Source organism: Lepisosteus platostomus, chromosome 18, assembly GCF_059453375.1.
Source record: "Lepisosteus platostomus isolate fLepPlt1 chromosome 18, fLepPlt1.hap1, whole genome shotgun sequence".
Classification (NCBI taxonomy): Eukaryota; Metazoa; Chordata; class Actinopteri; order Semionotiformes; family Lepisosteidae; genus Lepisosteus; species Lepisosteus platostomus.
Window position 1 is genome coordinate 3,616,083 of NC_142628.1, and position 16,508 is coordinate 3,632,590.

A 16,508-nucleotide genomic window follows, 5' to 3' on the forward strand; every position below is an offset into this window, starting at 1 on the left:
TTTGTCGTCTGTATTTTTTTAAACCAGAAAAAGGAAGTTTTATTATTTTTCTGGAGAATGATTTATTTTCCACCACTGATTTCATTAAAAAAACACGTATATTTTGTTCTCTTATTGAAGGTAATCCTGTATTTTCAGTGTCGGTGGTATAAAAAATCAAATTTCGTCATTCATAACCCCTCCCCCTGAAATTTCTTTTAGCAATACCACTTAATTGCAGGTTCTCAAACTGCTTTAAGGCATCAGAAACTGTTTTTAATCTTTTGTGAGATCTTTTTTTTTACCATTTTACAATTATGCATCCACTAATCCATCGTCTAACCATTTTATGCACAACGACCACTGACCTAAAGGAAACATTTTACACAAGATCAGGAAAATAATAAAGTGTTAATAGATGTTGCTTTCTTGTTTTCAAGTTCCTTAATCACAAAGTCATTGCTTTATCTCAAGTTGCTTTAATCACAAGTTCATTGCTGATGTTTGTTAAAGTGACGGAAAATACGCCTGTATTAAGTCGAACCTGCTCATTATGAATGGACACGATGTCACCACAGTGAAGGAATTCTCTCAAAGTAGAATCTTGACTGATCATATTTGCAACTCAGTCTCAAAAATACATACTAACAGTTTATAATTTCTAGATATATTATAATATTTATTCTATATATTTATAAAGAGAGCATAAGGCATTGCTTCTGCCTGCTAAACTAATTTTAATATGTTTACACTGTATATACACTACATATTAAACAGGAGATGAGACAGAGAAATGGGGTTGATATTATGAGGATCTATCATATTGTCCTGGGTGTTATACACCAGCTACAGTCAGGCTTGTAGTCTCTTTATTACTTCGAAACCAGTTCTGCAACAACAGGCTTTGAGTAAATCCACAACATCCTAATAAGATTCAGGTCCTGGAGGCTGAGATGTTCAATCCATAACTTTAATCTTTTTTGCAGAAATTCCTTTTTTTAGATTTTCCAGAATACCTAGAGTTGTTACCTTGCCAGAATATAAACTTCAATCAAATAAGCTTTCTGGCAGTTGGGGACAGAGTTCTCAATATTTTGCACTATTTTATGTTTCCTTCCATAACACTGCATGTTTATTATTTGGCATAAGAAACTTTTCTTTGAATCCATATGTATGTGTCAAAGTGACAGACGTGGGAGAAGGTCAGCACCTTGGGGCTCATATACAGTATGTTTTTGGTGGGGACCATGCTTTTTTCTCTTCTGTGTCTGCTTACCTCTCCTGTTCAGATCTTCATCAAGATAATCCAGTAGACGGTGGCCCTCATGGGACTTTGACATACTGTTTGCCTAAACACCCATCCATTACCTTACTGTCACAGGTGTCATCTGAAGTGTGTGGAAGTGCTGAACCAGTGGCAACTGGACCTGAAACGCAGGAAGAGGATGGAAACGATGGAGAAGTGAAGGAAGAGACGACCACCACAACACCTGCTGTCAGACACGGTCTGCAAGGAGCCCCCTGCTTACTTACTTACTTACTTCTGCTTTCCAACCTGTGACTTTCTTGCCTCTTTTTCAAGTCCTGGGAGACGTTTTATCTTATTGTCACTGGACAGTATGGAGTGGAGATTAGGCCAACAAGTCTCAGCCAGTGGAGGTCGGAGGGCTGGGATGTTCTCTCACATTCTGCCCTGTTTTGTGGTCCATTGCAGGGGAGGAAACAAAGAAAATATTATTGGGGACTGAGGAGCACAACAAAAGTGTTACATGAAGTTTTCCTTCTTTGATACAACATTATAAGGCAAATCAGGATAGTGGCCAGAGATAATTGAGGGAAGTGGCGTTGGGGTTTTTTTTTGTAAAGCCAAAGGGAGAGATGGGACTGTGCGGTCTTCAAGAAGTGCCCTCTGTTTTCTTTTTCTTCTGCCCTGCTGTTGGCTGTGGACTGCAGTGTTGTTTCTTTCTGATGCAGTGATACCTTGTAACGGTAAGTAGCGTGCAGAGTAAAACTAACACAAAAATGACTGGTCTTGTGTTGGTTTGTGGTTTCGCTCTGGGTCTAACTGGAAAGCTCATCCTAGAAGGATAACTTTAATATTGCCAGGACTCATAGTTGGCTACAATTCCTGCTGTGGAGACTATTGAGACACGTGTAAGTTGTGAACTTGTATAAGATAGTTTAAATCTCTAGGAATGACATATTTTTTAAATGCTTCATCTGGTTGTATTTTGGGTCTGTAAGAACTGGGGAGGGATTAATAAAAAATGTAATATTAATTCCTTCTGTATGGAGGTGCATATTCTCATGATGGTAGGGATGCAATACATAATTAATGTAAAGAGTTATAGGCATGAACACTGTGCTTAGGTGAACCCTCTGTATTGCTAGAGTCTGCTGTGCACTGTGTGATCAGCTCTTAACAAGAGGTTTCTTATTGCAGTGTTGCCTTGTATAACAATACTGACACCTGCTGGCTGCAAAAAGTGGAATTACACATGAAAACACATCGTTTTCTGTGGATCTGTGTATAAAATTATTGGACTCTTGGTCTGGCTGTAGCACCTCTGCATCACAGCTCTTGTGTCCTGAGGTTCTGCCTGGGCACTGTGTATGTGGAGCTTGTATTCCTACTGCAGTATGTCACCATGGGTTATATCTGTTATTACAATGGATTTGAAATCCCCACGTCCTTATTCCTGAAACCCAATTGAATGAAGTATTTTTGTATATCTGTGACATTTTATGTGAAGTATTTCCTTTACCAATTATCAAAGTGAGAGAAGGTTATAGATTGAAAGCACACATCCAGCCTACAGTATGTTCTTCTTCAGCCTGTTGTTGCTTTTTTGTAAAAAAGATTTTAAAGAGAAAGATTAAGGGGGAAATGCAGATTAAAAGGAGGCACACCTGGGTTAAATGTGGGCTCTCAGAGGGAGTGGAATTCCACATGAGGGAAAATAACTGACCGGACAGGCTCTGTGTGCCTTTAGTCTGCAAGAGAAGTTGATAAGAGCAGCCAGGGGGAAAATGGTTGTAGTCTGTGTCTAGGCTTCAGCATGGAAGGACAGAGCGCGAGAACTCTGGCAGGAGATCTGAGAGGCAATGGGTTAAGCTCGTTAAGAACCTTGTGTTGCTCAGTGACCAAGGGACTCTTGAGAAAATACAGCTTGGGCTACGCGGTGGGGCACGTCAAGCGCTGGACAGGCTGACTGCGTAATAGTTTGTTTGCCAGGCTCAATGGGTTGATGTGAAGAATGGGGTTTCCTAACGTGACTAGACCTGGGAATAAATGGTCAATTCTAGTCAAACCAATCCTACAGCTCACCCCAAAAAAACAGAAAATGCCTTGTTTTTCAGTTATACTGCTTTAGTTACTAATTTAACAATTGGATGAATCTTTTACCGTTTCATTCGGGACATTTTATCACTCCTTATCATTGCACCAGGTTTAGTCCTTATTTGGAAAATTAGATGTATTTATTTCTGTGTGAGGGATCTATACCCATCTCCTTGAGCTACTGTTTGAACAGTTTATTTGCTCATATTTCACAGTACAGTGAGGAACTACATACCTCCTTGGTCCTGAGCTCTCACGGTCTTCCCTGTCTCTGCTCTGCTATTGGAATGTATGGAATGGACTGGAACAGACTGTGCCTTTGTGTTGATGATACCAAAATATCTCTGGCTCACACTCCTCTTTACTTCATATATCAGAACCTTGACAAAAATCAGGGTACAAAAGTTAACATTTCTAATCAATCCATAAACCTTTTATTATACTTCATGCATCTCTGATCAGCATTATCTCCAATGGCTTTAGGTAGCTTAGAATCTCAGCTGTAGAGCGTTTTTGTTCATACCGAGAAAAAAAAATATATTTCCAAGTTTCTAAGTGATTAGAAAATAATGCTTTGATTTATCTTCATAGTAAAGCTTCCAGTTGTTATTAGCTTAGGAGAAACATATTTTTAATTGGTTCATATTTATATATGATATAGAGAATGCAATTATTTAATGGTTAACTGACATTCTTGATCATTTTATGAATCTTTGAGTGCTTGAATGAGTTGGTTTTGATACATTTAAAATTCAATTTTACAAGCTACATTTCTTACTAAAATTCTGACTAACTCCCTTATAAGTTGGAAAAGTACTCTTTACTTTCAGCCCACAAAGTTCATGTATGTGTGTGTGGGATTTCAATCTGCTTCCAGTAATATCACAGCCTACATTCCCGTGGGAATTTACTTAAAGCACAGGAGATCTCATTTCAATTAAGTGTTCAATTAGAATCAGGTGAAGCAAATGCTTGCTCTGTCATCTTTCAATAACTTTTTATTAAATTGTAATGGAATCTTGCATTGAATGCTCCAATTCATATGTATGTATGTTTTATTTAAGAACTCACCTGGAGAGTTTTGCTGAAGTACAAATAAGAAAAGTGAAATCAACATAACTGAGTCATCACTCTTTTCAAAAAGCCAATGCAGAAAGGTTTGTTAGCATTTTCCTGCATGCCCTGTTAGCAATGACAGATTCACGTACTCTTGGGACACCATCACTCAGTTTAAGGTGTCTGTCACTGTTTATTTTTGTCCCATTAATCTGAATTGAAGTGGCGGAAAAAAAATACATATTTGTAAGAGGAAAAATGTGTTTCTGAATCTAAAACAGATATACCCTTACAACTGACTGTTAACATTTAGGGAAGTATAAGAATCTAAGCACTGTTGAATGTCAGCAAAATGAAATGCTTTAGCAATTGGAAATCAAATTGGAATTGCTTAAGATGATGATAAGATGTCTACTTGTACTATGCAACCTAAACGATTCTGTTATTTTGTATTTGTTTTGCCTATTCTGTAAAATAGAAAAAGCATAAAATGTTGGGAACCCCTTAGTTCACCAGCTAATCTGCATGGCAGTCCCAGTGTTGGGGTGCCAAGGGGCAGCTCGATAAAGTGTCTGAACCTCCACCATCTTGTGTCTGCAGACACACAAGATACAACAGAACCATCTCCCTCTGGTTCACTGAGTTCACTGGCGTTGGCTGCAATTTTCTACGACCCTTCAGTATGAGATTACATCCTCTTGACAAACCCCTGGAAATCACACGGGCATGAGCCCCATGACCGGTGGCCTGAAGCCCTTTGAATGTTTAAGAGATGTCCAGTATAGAGGCAGTATCGCCTATGGTAGAGTTTTAGCTTCGAGGCAGTGCTAAAGACTAACCAAATAGCACACCTTCTGCTCCGCACTTCTCAAATGAGCTGAGCTTCTACTCTCTTCATCACTACAGTAGCGTTTTATACATGTTTAGTAAAACTACTCAACTTGTGGGTGTCATTAAAAAACATGTAAGAATATGACCTGGAGAACATTTCTCACACAGGTAACCAACGTAGTGTGATAAGTTTTTGTCTTTATTATTTACATAGATTTCAGATTTAAACTGGTAACTTTGGCATGGCCTTTGACAATTTGACTTTGATTCTTTTACTGCCATTATATTTTAAAATATGTACCCAAAAGACTGCAGCGCGATAGTATTTTTTTTTCTAAAACTCAAGGCAGTTACCATTTGTAAACATATGTACAGGTACATTGACTGGGCTAAAAGAACTTCTCTTTTTAACTCATGCAAATAACAAGTGACTAGAAGACATGGATTAATGTTGTTTTTATATACCAAGAGTAATGTGGAATCTAACTACAAAACATATGGTGGAAATGCTATTGACGATTATAAATCAGAAGCAACATATGTGTTGTGTTTGAGTAATTCTATTTCTCTGAGTTGGGCTCTAAGCTACAAATTGTGAAAAAAAAACATAGTAGAACAATAACATCTTGAAAGTTCTCATTATGGACTCTAATCATTGTTTATGAATGTTTTGCATTATGGAATGTCCTATTTTGCTTACTATAAAAACAAATATTTCACTTTGCTTTGCTTTGGGTAAACTGTGGGAAAAGTGAACTTCATGGGCAGCCGGACTTCAGTTTCCTCCCATGGGAAAACTGGGCCACACGAATCTGTACTCCAGCTTGTGAGGGTCAGAACCAACAGAGAGCATCTGGAGAATTCAGAACCCTGGACAATAAAGCTGTCAGTCTGGTAGGAGGTCTCTAAAAGAGCTCAAACTGAAGCTCCTGCCAGTGGATCCCAGTGTGGAATTGGAATGAATTCTGGGAATCTTGTCCATCAGTTTGGACACGGCCCGCCGCCTGAAGGAAGTGGGAGAGGAGCTGAGCTGCTTCATAATTTCCCCATAAAGAGTGTGGAAGACAGCCGCTGTCTCTTCACAGCTGTCCCTGGCTGATATTTCAAAGAAAGGAAGTTTCAGTCCCCCGGAGAGCTTCTCTCCATCCTCCGTGGTCACCATCCTGTCAAACTCCAGGTCCTTCTTGTTGGCAACAATGAGTATCGGCAGAGGCTCGCTAACCGCTTTCCGAGAGCCTGAATTAATATGGTTGACCAGGAAACAGAGCCTCATCACTTCATCAAAGCTGCACCTATCCGTCACAGAGTAGACGATAAGAAAGCCATCACCCCACTTAATCTTTTCTTCAAGCAGTAAAGTGTCTTCTTCCTGTAAGGACAGGGAACAGGAATTTGTGCATTTAATTCAAAGTAACTTACAAATGAGAAACAGCAAAGGAAGACAAAGCAACAAACCATTTTATTGGCATATACTTCAGAGGATTTAGGAATGAAAATGAACTAAAAGATTAAATGTATTCAGAATCTATATGGGTTAGATGTACAAAAAGCATAAAAAAGGCATAGGAGTATTTTACACGCCACCATATCACTCATAATTTAGTCTCTTATAATGGAATAGGACATATATAACAAATATGTCATTATCATGGGAAATTTCTTCACACAAACTGCTAATCCATCAGGGATGTCAGCAGCTAGAATTTAACTAGCAGACATGGCTAGACACTGCACTCTTACTCAGGTTCTGCAAACGAATACTAGAGGCAATGCCTGTATTGATCTAGTCTTATCAATGAACACAGAGTGAGATTTTGAGTGGAAGTTACTTTCACACCATTCTACAATAGATTTTTTCAGCTGGAAAGTATGTTTATTTAACTATTACAGATACCTTGATCTTGAGTTTAGCTTTACCTAAGGCTGATTGGACAGAATTAATCCATGTTTCTAGTGAAATCAGAAAAGAATCATAATAGATGATGACAGATATTCAAATAAAAATATCTACAGATAATAAATATATGCATACAATATTAAAATCATTTTAATAGGTATTTCTTTTCTGTGACACTTTTGTGATAAAAAACTAATCCTGTATCAATCTCAGCTTCCACTTAAGCTTTCTCCTAAATTCTAGATAATGGCTAAAGTGCCTTGATTAGAGTATGTTCCATTACCATTTGACTGACATGAAAGTGATATGAATAGGCATTTAAAGGGTATACCCTGAAAATTACAACTTTCATCTACTATTGTGTTAACAATTACTGTATGTATCTAAGAGGATACAACTTTGTATGCTGCAAGAACTTACAACTGCATTGCTGGCAACCAAATGACAGACATTCCAGAGAGGAGGTGTGAGAGTATTCTGGTCAGCACTCTGAGCCCTTTTCAGAGTCTCTCAACCTAGTTATGCACATTGTTACTTCTCCACCTGATTTGCGTGCCATACCAAGTAGAGCAAGGCGTAGCGATTTCGGACTGACATTTTACTTTTTTGTTGTCAATGTTGTTTGTTAATAGGATTTCCAGATGAGGAATCAGAAGTGAGATTCAGTCCCGCTCATTAAGTGCTGTATAGTTAACAACAGTTAACAGTTAATAACAACAGCAATAAAAGTAACATTTTGCAGCAGTTTTTTCCTTAAAACATAATGTATAGTGAATGAAGAATATATAATTTTTCAGCTGAAAGAGTTCTGATGTCTTGTGTGTTTCTAAGAACCAAACAATAATCATATTGTCTGTGTTACAGAAATGAGACAACAGTATCTCATTTATCCAACTATTATATTTATTTTACCACTAAATTAGAAACTGCAACTCAGAAGCTGAAAAAAAAACCCAAATGCGACATATAAGAGAGTGAAGTTAAACATTTAGCTGTGTGAACATTTCATTTACAAACCCCACCAGTATCAGAGCTGAATTCTCAGTATGTACTGTGAGACAGGGCCATTTTATTAGGAGCATGCTGAGCACCCGAGCATATTGCTCGCACCGAGATGAAAACAAAATGAGTGTCTAGCTACAACTGGAGTCACTAAATACAGTAATAACGCCGTTCTCTCCAATCCCACACAGGTCAATAAAGATTTTAAGGACTTCAATTCACATCTACCTCTGAAATCTACACTGACCTGAATAAGATCAAAGAATTCTTGAAACCACTACAATTATCCCAATTGCCTACTGAACAGATGGGGCTTTAAGAAGCCCCTGATGACCTTGCAGATCGGAAGGATAAATCTTTGAAAAAAAACAGAGATCCCCTGACCTGAGAAACTGCTGGCCAGCAGTGCAGGATCAGATTGACACATTAGTCTTAATTCTATAAATGTCTTTTCTACAATGCGTCTTCCTAGACAACAAAACAAGTTTGAGGTTTTGTCGGTCATTGTCACCCTAGCATTCGAAACCAGCCGGTGAGGACCAGATCAGGCCACCAGTCTGTACGTCAGGGACGCAATCATCCAATTGATCACCATACTCTCACGAATTCACTGCTCTGACGCTGCGCTACAGGAGCCTGTCCAGGAGCCTGTCTCCGCGAGGTCCTGATTCTCTTCCTCTTGCTTTCCTTTCAGCTCCCTCTCCCTCTCGGGCAGTGCTGAACTCGGGGCGTTCCAGTCCAGTGAGCCGCACCACAGCAGGCTCCCCCCCAGCCCCCCGGCTTCGCACGCAGTCTGCCTGCATCTGCCCAAGCCCCGCATTGAAATCTCAGTCTCCGTCTGTTAGTCTGACGGCGCACTGCAGCGGGCCGCGGCATTAACACTATAAAAAGGTAATGACCCATTAAAATGCACAAGCTTAAGGCCACTTTAACTGCAACACTGAACTTTTTGCAAAATTTCTAAGTGAACATGGTCACACTCGGGCCACTCGACACATTATAATCAGTCAGGCTTTCTGAAAGGCCAGTTTGCTTCTTCTAACATACAGTATGGCACCATTTTGCCATTATAGATATTTTTACCTAATGTTTCCTGGTGTAACCAGGTGATGAGGTGAGGTGAGGACACAGGAATTGGGAATAGCTCCATGTATGGTGATGTTTTCAGTGCAGAAAAAAGTGCCTCTACTGTTTTATCGTTCACTAGAACCATTGACACAGTCGATATGTTAATATTGTTAATATATTAACACATCTAAACATTATCATTCACTTTGTTCTAGTAACATTATTTTGTTTTTTATAAATTATATTTCTGTCTCAGTCCCCATTGTCATACCACGTTTTTATTTTTTTTGTGAATTTTATTAATATAAATTGAACAAAATCACATTTTAGCACCTTTGAAAATCCTTTACTTATTTAGGCATTCAAATTTTCTACATTTGGAATATTCTTAGGAGAGAATATGCTATATGTTCATAAAAAAACTTTGCAACACCATAAGGTTATACAGTGGTTTGGTTGTTATTAACTTTACATACATGCATTATTATTGGGCTTTCAGTTAGGGTCTTTAGGAGGTGGTTTGATCCTAGGACATTATTCTCTTGGCAAAAACTCTGCAAGCATTAAGTAAACCAATTAAGCTTCAGGATCTTTGACTTCATCCCTTGAGGGTAGGATATTTGGCACAAGTCAGCTGCTTTCTCCTTTTTATACTTATATTTTTCAAAGTCTCGTTGATCTGGAATCATTTTTCATTACAGCTTCCCAGCTTTTCACATATTTTCCTGGGTGCCCGAAAAGTGTTCACACTCAGTGACATTTGTGTTGATAAAGGTGTGAACATATTTTAGGATCTAAAGGAAACCCACTGACCTCCCAGTTTCCTACTATATGTACTGTATCTCAGGCTCCACTCAGCACTGGGTGCTTATGGGTGCTGAGGGACATTGCCCCATTTTATCACCTTGCGGATGGCTCATTTTCAAAATCTCCTACAAATGGTCTGGTCTCACCCTACATCATTTTTGGAACAGGTAAGGGTTTATTTCTATACTAAAAGGAAAAGAAAAGAGACAACATTTCGGCTGTGAAGCCTTCTTCTGTGGGGCTGAAACATTGTGTCTCTGTTCTGTTTTATTCCATGTCCTTTCAGCAGGTAATAAACCTTTACCTGTTCCTGCACAGCCCACGCATGCTGACACAGATCCCTGCACGAACTTCTACAGCATGTTTGTATCATAGATACAGTCAGTTGTCTTCTAGTCGACGATAAAGAAACCTACTAAAAGCCTGGACAGCAGTCTTGAATGGAGATTCAATGGAGATTACATTTGTGGAGATTATTTTTTTCTTATTATAAAATTGAATTTAACCCTTAATCCATTTTGAATTTGTTCGTATAATCTAATGTATGTATTTCAGTCTATAACACCACACACAGTTCCTAATAATATTTATAAGGTATATATAATAAAATATAAAAAATATTAAAAAATCAGCATTTAAAGCAAATATACATGTAGATACCTCAACTGTGATTTCTGTTTAAAGTGGTTTAAATTCCCTTAATGTTCTCAGAGCATCCTGGAGATTTTCGGTCTGGTGGTCAGGTGACTGGTTAACCTGGTTTTCTTTACCCCTTTTTCTCTCCCTATAGCAGAATTCACACGTTTGCCAACCCCTCTCTAAGGAGGTTTGTCTATGCAAAAGTGCCTGGGATCCCTGCTGTTCACTGTAACAACATAAACATTTTTTATCCTCACAAACTATACATTTTATTTATTATAAATGACTACAAATCAGATATTGTGTTAAATTAAATTAAATTAAATTCTGGTGAATTGTATTCAATTATTCAAACCAGTTACATTTCTGATTCACTTTGAGATTCAATTTATTAAGTATTCCATTATTACTGCATTTATGAATAATGTCAATGTTTTACATAGTGTGATATACAAATTTAATAAAATGTTATTATAGAATACATATTGTTTAGGATATTTTACTGTTACAGAAATAGTTAATATTACCCTCAAGAGACAATTAAAGTATAACCTATGCATTGGCCAGGAATCAAACCCGGGCCTCCTGCTTCACAGGCAGTGTATTTAGCTCAATTGAAAACTACAAACATTACTTAGTGATGGGTTTATTAAATCTGAAGATTCATTTTCCAGTAATCTAAAAATAAATATTACATTTAATATATTATATTTATTTGTAGTTGTAATATTATTAAATATATTACTGATTTTATAATTGCTTGCATAGGAAGTGAAACCAGACGAACCAGAAGTATTTTTAAATAAAACTATAGAAATAAAAAATGCTTAATGAATACTTAAACAAAATTAGTGAGAAACACAATAAAAAGTTGAATATTATGAATCAAAAACATTTTGTCCTAATTATTGTGGCATCGTGGCAAAAGTGTGGTTTCTGCTTACGTTCTGCATTTATGTACTGTTTACTTAAAACCAATCACAAAACTTCTAGAAGAAAGGAGTCAACAAACTGAGATTAAACTATTAAATCTATTAAAAATGAAACCACAGAAAATCTATTGTGATAGTAACGTTTCCTCAGAAAATTTAAAATGAAAATTTTCATCAATTTGAGCTAATTAAACAATATATTTTTCTTATTTGTGTTAAACAAAATATCTATATTACTGATACATTGTGATATTTATAAAGAGGACAGAGGACACCTTAAAAAGCAGTCCACCCAGTATGTACTCACCTGGCCCGCTGTGTCCAAGATTTCAAAGTGCACAACATCGCCATTAATGGAGGCTTCATGTCTATAAATGGTTTCTGTGTGGGAATAATCAATAAAATAATCTGATAAAACAGGAAAAAGCTCAAGTAAAAATAGTAAACATAAAATTACTAAAATATTTGTAAAGTTAGTATAATATTACCAAAATTATGAAGGCCAAAGCTCATAGAGTTTATACTGCTTATAAAGCTTTCCAATGTGATTACCCAAATCATTTCTCTTAGCATTTTTATGACTGGGTTGTTGCTGTAACATGGCTTGTTAATGCATTCAGTGTTTTTGTTTTTTACCTCCTGGAGTTCAAAACAAATATTGTGAAATTTAATAATATTTTGCTGAGATACAATTGTTTTACTTTTATGAGCTTGTATATAGTTTACAGATAATCTATATGAATTTAAAGTAATTAATGTGCATGCCCTTTTTCTAAAGGAATGTTTTTAGATTAAAACATATCTAAAAATACTCATTTTTATATCCTATTCTTTGTCCCTGTGATACTTCTAAAAAGGCATAGTAAAGAGTATGCCAATCTACATGAAAAAAATGCAACTGACAAAACATTGTCTTTTTCATTCTATCCTTTACAGTACTTCTTCATCTTAAATAATGTAATGCAAAATTAATTAACATATTAATGTAAATTTAACACCAACGCTTATTTAATTGCTAAACACAGAGTCTGTACAGCGAGCATGTTTGTTATTTAATTCTGTACACACTACACTCTGATTCTTCATCTGTTGAGATACTTTACCTTAAGAATGAGATAGTGTGCTAAGTTTGTGTGAATTGCCTTGTGAAGTGGCCCTTCCTGCTCACTAGTCACCATAATGACTAGAGTAATGGGATGTACAAGCAAATAAGTGCAGATTGTGTAGCAGACATTTCACCACAAAAATGCTCCAACGTGATCTGCATGCAAAGTTAACAAGTAAGTTGTATATGTCAGCAAAGTCACCTCGAAGTCCAGAGCAACATTTGTACTAGATTAAAACAGATGAATTCACAAGCCTGCGTAAAATCTACTTTCATTGTGGTTTGAAATGCACTCATCAATGCCCACTGTTTCTAGCCACAAAATATAAAAGTAGCATTGCAGCTCCCCTTCAAAGATACCACAGCAGTACCTGAGAGGGGACTTGATGGACACTCATGTTCTAATCAAAATCTCATCATCAAGACATGAGAAACTTCAAAAAAGGTATGCAAAATTCACATTCATTAGATTTGTAAGACTAATGTGTTCCCTAAACCACTGAACCCTGACCCTAGTCCTTGGAAACCCCTATATTAGCGACTACTCGTCTCAACTAAACTAGTAATCAGTGTTATTAACTGATGCATTTCATTGACCCACTTGTATGCTTTGACTTTGTTTACCTGTTTCTGCACTTAAGCCTTGGTTTAAAAACACCTGACCTAAGCTGTATTATTTCAACAAGTTCCAAGTTCAGAGTGCAACGTTTTATACAGCCTTTCCTCATATTGCTTATTGCCAGTTTACTACCTTGTTTCCTTCTAAACAGATATTAATCTGAGATGAAATCATGATGAAAAGACACAGGGAGGAATGACAAGTTGTCAAACATTTATTTGATAGTTTTTTTCCTTCTGAAGAGGTTTAATTGCTTACATTTTAGGCAACGTCTGAATGTGTATAGAGTTGATACCAATTACTGTACAAACACTATTCACCTTCTAATAGCTGGGTGTATTAAAATACTCAAAATATGCCTCAAATCAAAATTTGAGATCAATTAGTCTGTACTGTACTTAAAACCCCAGCGTGAACAAAAACAACTACACAGAGAACCCCAGAAACAGAGTTGAACGCCACTGTCCTAAATTATTGAGGTAACACGTGTAATTTAAATCAATTTCACATCAAAATACCAGTAATTTTCTTCTTCACCTCTTGAAGTACCTACCAAGCGTTGGATCATATTCCCCAATAAATCGTTTTGTGATGAACCGCACAGTCATGGCTACAAAACATCAGAAAGATTACAGTATATTTATTATAACATTGTAAAAAATATTAAAATACGTGCATGCAAGGATAAGAACAGGAAAACCAAAAAGACAACAGTCTCACAGTAATAATTTTCTAGCAAGGGATGTACAGTCAATTTGATTAAAAGCAAATAAAATGAGGCTGTAAGATGTGGGACATATGCTCCAGAAAAGGCACTATTAACAAACTGTTTCAGTCACAATGGCAACAATACTGTAAAAGTTCAATGACACAGCTTTCCACAGAATCTAACTATACACAGGAAACACAATGTATGAAATGAAAATAAATTATACATTTTAAAAAGGCTAGTTTTAGGACTTGGGACTACCCATAGAACTTCATACATAATCGTATTGAAAGGTTTCTGGTTTTGTAGATTCAACTGTAAATTACAGTTATTCATGTCCAGAAATTACTTATCACTTATCTGGCCTGATGCTCCACACACTTAACAGAAATACAAACACCTCAGGCTCACAGTTGGCATTGCAAAGTTTGAAGTGTAAAAACATGGAACTGGCTATGTGTGGTGCAGTGCAAACGTGTAGGGTTTCCACATACTCAAGGGACGTAATACCAAGCTAAGGAATTGAACAAGAGGCATCTTTAAAACTGGAGTGCATCAGCAAATGTTGATGCCATGTTGGAATACAAGAAAAGCATCTTGCACTTCAAAAAGCCCAGAGGTACAAATAAAATAGGATAATACCTAAACTGAATGGCGAGAATAATATCAGAAAATTACACATTTCTCCTTACAAACAGAAGACTTCAGGGAGGTTAGATTCACACATTCTGAAAGCGAAGCAAAACTGTGAAGACCTCAGCTTCTCCCACTACTTCAAGTTTATAAACGGAGTACATGGACAACAAGGCTTAAATTTGAAAGAAACAGTCACCTCTCCAGTCTCCTGAATGTGGGCATATGAAATTTAAGGAGTTTTGTAGAATCAAATATGAACCTTGTCTGATAAAGACGTATCTACTGTGCTTGTCAGTTTTAATAATCCATTCACAAACAGATGAGCAGGGTGAGCCTTACTGTGCCTTATACTTATTTACATTTTCAGGGGTCGGGATGGTTTCTTTCGGTTTCTGTAATTCTAGATACACACCCCTGGTAAACATTTGACAAAGGAAAGATTCAGTACTTGAGTTAAAAGTTAAATAAAAATGAACTTGTTCCATAGTTGCAAAATGTCGCTTGGCAAATGTACTAAAGCTTAACAAACAGCACATAATACCGTGTGTAAATAAATGTAACTTCATTACATATAATCAAAAAGGAACTAATACTACTATTAATTCCTGAAAAACATACCTACACCCAGGGAACTCTCTAAAGTGTTGGGAAAATTATAGATTAAAAACTGAGTCCCAGCTGTTGTATTCCGAAAGGCTTTAATGTTCATTCCGACGTCTCTCGTCTGTCACCTGCCTTGAAAACAGAAGTTAGCATAAACGATAAAGTAAATGAAAAGCAGTTTACCCGTTTTCCCAACTGCGCCTTGTCCTAAAACCACTATCCTGACAGTTCTCGAGGACGGAAGGCTTCCCGATCTCCGCAGGGGTCTCGGCAAAGTGAAGTTTGAAGTCATCCCGAAATCCTTAAAAAGGTCTCCGGCGAAAGCATATCAAAATGAGAAGGGTGCATAAACTCACAGCTCTGATTGTTATCTCCCCTCTTGTCTCATGTTCTGATAAACAGTGGATTTAGACCAACGTCCCTGTATTTTTCCATGAGTAAAGTCGCTTGAGAGTTGAATGGGAGGTAAATCGCAGGCTTACGGCTACTGTTCTGGCGCAACTCGGCGAAGCAAGAGCGAGCGTCTTCTCTGCTCCTCCTCCTTACCGCTCGCGAATTATGCTGACTTTCGAAAAATAATTGGATAAACCCAAGGCTATGGCAGTGCAAATCTTGCAACAACAAAAAAAATGGTATCAAATTGAATCAATGTTTTTAGGAATCACTGGTGTATCACTGAGTTACTCTGACTACCAAAAATTACTTTGATTGTGGTGTCCCAGTACCACATTTGCTGATTTAACACGTGTACAATTGGTTAATGATCTTCAAGGTCATTAAGGTCACTGCTATTGATTACTTGTCTAGGCGCACGAGGGTTAATACAGTTTAGAAGGACTGATATATATGATAACGCGTCAATAAATTTTGTGATATTATTACTCTTGGAGTACCACGACAGAAATACAGTACTGCGTTAGATTGTTGTGCTTTAACAAGAGCACTGCTGACGACATGTGCATTTTTTTCCCTCTGTTGTGCTTAATATGGAGAATTATTAGTGATCATTTTCAAAATTAAGAATCACTATAGGTTTCTTAGTTCGTGTTTTGTGTAAGTCATTGTCTCACTTCAGTAGTCAGCTTGCGTCACAGCAGCAGCAGTATAAAAAGTTCAGCCAACAGGCGGACTTTTCATTACATGTGTTTGGTATTATTTTCCGGAACTGTCATATAGTTCGTGACATAATGTTGACAATGAAAAAAAAAGGATGAAGAACTATAGCTGGTTCTTACACACATGAATACCAAGTGTAACAAATCCTCTTATTGCTGGTTTTAATGAT

At 37.1% G+C, this 16,508-nt stretch overlaps 1 protein-coding gene across 4 annotated transcripts; it reads right to left on the reverse strand.

The window, feature by feature from the left end:
* Positions 1-5,384: 5,384 nt before the first annotated feature.
* LOC148645453 (ras-related and estrogen-regulated growth inhibitor-like) lies at positions 5,385-15,955 on the reverse strand. Of its 4 annotated transcripts, none has more exons than XM_088612069.1 (5): positions 15,580-15,955; positions 15,239-15,355; positions 13,829-13,885; positions 11,859-11,932; positions 5,385-6,575 (listed from the first exon to the last, which is right to left on the reverse strand). In XM_088612069.1, exons 2-5 carry the CDS (start codon positions 15,327-15,329, stop codon positions 6,093-6,095), a joined length of 705 nt encoding a protein of 234 aa, XP_088468195.1. In that variant the 5' UTR covers positions 15,330-15,355; positions 15,580-15,955; the 3' UTR covers positions 5,385-6,092. The 4 variants fall into 4 exon arrangements, with proteins under 4 accessions (XP_088468195.1, XP_088468197.1, XP_088468194.1 ...); XM_088612071.1 differs by having other exon boundaries at positions 13,813-13,885; positions 15,580-15,952; XM_088612068.1 differs by lacking the exon at positions 15,239-15,355 and having other exon boundaries at positions 15,407-15,942.
* Between the last annotated feature and the right edge of the window lie 553 nt (positions 15,956-16,508).

Coding starts and splice junctions, on each gene's coding strand:
- LOC148645453 (XM_088612068.1), bottom strand. CDS start 15,515: ATGACTTCAAACTTCACTTTGCCGAGACCCCTGCGGAGATCGGGAAGC. Junction 13,886..15,406: donor AGGCGCAGTTGGGAAAACGG/GTAAACTGCTTT, acceptor GATGTTTTGTAG/CCATGACTGTGCGGTTCATC. Junction 11,933..13,828: donor GGAATATGATCCAACGCTTG/GTAGGTACTTCA, acceptor ATTCCCACACAG/AAACCATTTATAGACATGAA.